Genomic DNA, 4554 nt, shown 5'->3' with positions numbered 1-4554 from the left:
TTTGTGCAGTTGTGGCAGGGCCACATAGTTAACTTGCATTAGCTTTTGGTTTTCAACATAGGAGTCCCTCCCCCTGACTTGCATACACTTAGTTTGTGTTGTAGCCCTCTTAAGTTAATTAAGTAGAAGTTTATGACACAGTAAAATAATAGCAGTGCTGTAGGAGGATAGTAGTGTACGCCCCCTGGATAGAGTAAACATCCTGTCCAGAACAGAGACCCCCTTATCTGTGAGACCATGTGGTCCATGCCTCATTTTGCAGACTGGTAGAAGGCAGGGCAGCATCATTTAGTTTTGCTCTGCAGATTCCCTTGAAAATCTATGGCTTTTCTACCCTGAAAGTTTGGTCTGCTGCTGGATTCGGTAAGCTCAAGTTTTGTTGTTTTGTTAACTAAGAAGTGAAAGTACATTTAATAGATAAATATTTAGTGATCCAATTGGTACTTTTGTTCTTGTGGCCTGAGATTGAAATTTCCTCGTTCTTTTCTTGTTATACGGAGTGTGAAGTTCAAGTACACTTGGAGTTTAAGATTGATTCACAAGAGAGTTACTTTTGCGCGATGTATTTTTGTGCATTATACTACATGTATGTCGTATCCGATGGTTAGTCCCATGGTTTACAACTTTACTTTTTCGTTGTATGAGAACTTGAGAAGAAAACAAGTGATCTTTTAAGTTTTGCACAGGTGTATTTCATCTTTTACATAGCTGGATTTTTTATTTAACCAATAGTGTTAGAATTTAGATAGTTGGAAGTAAATCCTTCACTTGTCATTTATTCTGTATAATGAGTCCCTACTTGTGCACATGTATGATGCATTTCTTTACTTTACTGAAGGGACATTGCCAGCCACAGTGTCTTATTTTTATCAGGTTGACCACCAGTTAAGATAACAGGGCCTTAGACTTTGCCTAGTCCACTGAGCAGTTGGTTGATGAAATGCTTTGTATGTTTTGTGGTAATAATTAAGGCATAGTGGTTCCCCAGTGTACGTATGCAAGAAGTGCTAAGTGACTTGTAAACTCTCTAGCTGACAGCCTGGGTGGCTGGATTTGGCCACAGAGCCTAGTAGATGACCTTGGAGATAAGCACATGGACAAGGCAAGACTCATTAGTATGCACAAGAAAGTTAGTGTTGTTACCTGGAGCACACATAACTATGCTTGTGGCAACTCAGCACTGTTGATTGTTTATGCAGTGGCCAGAAGTTCTTAATCGCATTGATAAGGATGAGTGTGTGGTATTGCCAGAATAGAGCACCTGTTTTAGGTTGGCCTAGTTATTATTAGGATTTATAATGTACTCATTTAGTTCTATACTTACTTTGCGTTTTTTATTTATTTCTACAGGTTGTTTAAGCTGTTGTTTTCGATTTATGACCTTCTTTTGATGCTGTATTGGTTTTAATTTTAGTTGGTTTTAAATCTTAGGTTTTTATTGTTGGTTTTAATTTTAAATCTTCGTTCTAGGTTTTAGTTGTTGGTTTCTTTATTTTTTATCTGGTTTATGGTTTTTGGTTGGTTTATGGCTTGAAGTGATTGAGTTGTTTTTTTTGTCTATTGGTTCGTGTCATTTTAGATTTTTTTAGTCTATTTTTGCTTCATTTATTTAGTTTCAGTTGTGATCATTATACTGAGTTTTTTGGTTCATAGCAGTTTTTTATCTTTAGGGAAAGTCAAAGGTCATTTACATTTGTTTGGTTAGGAGAACATCAAGGTTGGTCGAGTGTCAGGTACAAAATCAGTTGTTCTTCGAGTCTCATAATTTTATTTTTGGTTTAGTTTTTTTTTTTTATTGTCGTTCAGGAGAATAAATAAATGCGTTCCAGTGATAGCTCTTGAATCTCTGTCTCTTTGCCAACTTAATTTTCCTCGCGATTTTCTAGAGATCCTAGGTCCAATCCTTTGTTCCATTTTTCTGGGTTACATTTTTTTCTTTTAGGTGGAGAATCCGGGTACTAGTGCACTGTTTTTTTTATATAACTTAGCCAGGAATTTTTAAGGTAGGACATAGAGACAGGTCATAGTTAGGGAAAACCAATACAGTGTCGAGAGTTGGGAGTATATTGATTGCAATGACGCAGACGCCGAACCAGCACCGAACAGCTCACCTGATATCGGATACCCCTCCGCAACTGACGCCCCAGACAACATACGCAGTTACTCCTGGGCTTGGTCAATCACCGAACATGGAAGGAGCACACCGTCAGTACCCACATTTGGTTCCTCCATCAGAAGGAGTGTCCCCTCTACGTCTTGCTGGTCTAGATCCACTCCACACCGCGGCAGAGCAGAGAGGACAGGGAGCTCCAAGGATGTTGACCACGCATCAGGTCAAGAGCGTGCCAACATTTAGCGGGAAGGAGCGACACGGCCCCCGACTGGAGGACTGGATCCGGGATATGCGGTTCCTCCTTGGATGCAAGGGAACAGCCCCAGGGATCCTCCAGTTTCATGAGGCTGTCAGACACACAGGAGGAAAAGCGAGAGATGTGCTGCTGAACCTTGAGAGTAGGACACCAGAGGGTCTAGACGCGGAGAAAGCCTTCGTCGAGCTGCTGGAAGAATACGGGGAAGACAAAAGTGCCCTGTCTCCCGTGGCCAAATTTTACGCCAGGGTGCAGCGGGGAAACGAAACCCCAATGGAGTTCGCCATTGGATTGGAATCGACCTTGAGGGAGGTTGAAGAGACGAGGCGGCGCCGGGGACAGAAGTCCGAGGAAGAGAGCCGAGACAAGATGTTGGCAACCCAGTTCATGGTGGGTTTGAAGAACCTACACTACAAGCAGAGATTGGCGCCGATGCAACCGAGGTTTATGGCCTTCCGGGACGTGCGCCGGGAACTTCACATTATTGAAGAAGAGGAGAGGCAGGCAGCAGACCTCAGACGACAGCAGACGTCCTTCTCAATGAGCGAGGTGGCTCAAAGCCTGCCCCAAGTTAAGGCCCTGGGTAAAGACGTAAAGGGGCCAGCCCAACCCGTGAAGGAGGTTGTCCCGGTCCCACTCGGGCCAAACGACCCCAACACTCCGATAATCCAGCAACTCATGACGCAACAACTGGAGGAGATGAAGGGGATGCATCGTGGTCAGATGGAGGCCTTAGACAGAGTTCTCCAGGAGCAACGCCAACATGGTCAACGCCTTGCACGACTAGAGGGTGCTGTTTTCCAACATCAGCCCACCCGTCAGCCCCAATCGGGCAAACCCCCATATACTGGATGTTTCAACTGTGGAGATCGCCGACATCTAGCAAGAAATTGCCCCAGCTTAACCACAGTGAGCAACCACAGCAGCAGCAGGCCCCCACCACTCAGCCTATGTTAAACGGACAAAACCTGCGGATGTAGGGCAGTCGGCGGGTTTAACAGGGAAGAGCCCACTTAACACTAATACATATACATCCATCAATAGCCATGTGAAAGAGGACCGAACGAGTGGTGTGGAGAGGACAGCTGAGATACCAGAAGCTGGGCCTGTCAACAGAACAGAGATTGGGTTCTCTGGAATTCATTGTTTCGCATTAATAGATACAGGTTCGCAAGTAACCACGGTGACCAATGAATTCATCCAGAGATATCCTGAGCTCAGACTCCAACCACTCCGTACCTCCGACGTGTCCATTTTAGGAGCCGGAGGACAAGTTGTCCAACACCTAGGAGTCATAACGGTCGATGTACATGTTATGGGTCAACATATCCGAGGGGTTCCGGCCTTTGTTGTTCCGGCAACTTCGTTCCGCCTTGACACCCCTGTACTCATTGGCACCAATGTCATACGTGCCAGTCGGGACAGGATGAAGGGCTCTCATGGGTCGAAGTTCATGGAGAAAACGCAACGGTTGTCCCCCAAGTGGTTCCAGGCTTTCCAGGTTGTCAATGAAGATGGGGCAGACCTTGCTAAGGAGAATGGAGACATTGGCATTTGTAGATATGCAGGCAGACATGCGCTGGACTTGTCACCTGGAGAGAAAGTTGCTGTTCAGGCATGGCTACCAAAGTCTGTGCGCAAAAGAAGTATCACTGCCATGTTGGACAACAGCCTCACTAAGGAGCTGGCAGTAGGCCGCACACTGGTTCAGGTGCAGGGCTCCAGGGTGTCAGTCCAACTCTGCAATTTGTCTGATCACCGGATGACTCTCCGGAGAAACTCAAAGGTAGCGACCCTCTCCTGCTTCAAGTTGGTCAGTCCAGCGGCAGTGCAAAATGAGAAAGAGACAGTCATCATGGAACAAGTTGCTGTCGACACCAGTCCAGTGCCAGAGGTTGATCTGCAGGGTGCTGACTTGACCCCATCTCAGAAGAAGGCTGTCGACGTGCTTCTATCTCAGAATGCAGATGTGTTCTCCAAGGGGCACTTAGATGTGGGTTCGACTACCACAGTGGAACATGAAATACCACTGAGTGACCCAACTCCATTCAGGCTCCCCTACCGGAGAATTCCCCCAGCCCAGTACCAAGCGGTAAGAAGCCACATCGAAGAGCTTAAGGAGGCGGGAATAGTTCGACATAGCCAGAGCCCTTTTGCGTCCCCCATAGTTGTGGTAGAGAAGAAG

The 4554-nt window shown here is 45.9% G+C and overlaps 1 protein-coding gene across 1 annotated transcript; it reads left to right on the top strand.

Annotated features, from left to right (window-relative positions):
- Positions 1-1907: 1907 nt before the first annotated feature.
- LOC119719071 lies at positions 1908-3326 on the top strand. The gene has a single exon (XM_038188378.1). It carries the CDS (start codon positions 2076-2078, stop codon positions 3324-3326), a length of 1251 nt encoding a protein of 416 aa, XP_038044306.1. The 5' UTR covers positions 1908-2075.
- Positions 3327-4554: the final 1228 nt, after the last annotated feature.

The sequence above is a fragment of the Patiria miniata genome, unplaced genomic scaffold (genome assembly GCF_015706575.1).
Source record: "Patiria miniata isolate m_02_andy unplaced genomic scaffold, ASM1570657v1 HiC_scaffold_13, whole genome shotgun sequence".
Taxonomy (NCBI): domain Eukaryota; kingdom Metazoa; phylum Echinodermata; class Asteroidea; order Valvatida; family Asterinidae; genus Patiria; species Patiria miniata.
This window is presented reverse-complemented; position numbering and strand designations above follow the sequence as displayed.

What these genes read in the sequence shown, in the direction of transcription:
- LOC119719071 (XM_038188378.1), top strand. Translation starts at nt 2,076, where the DNA reads ATGACGCAGACGCCGAACCAGCACCGAACAGCTCACCTGATATCGGAT.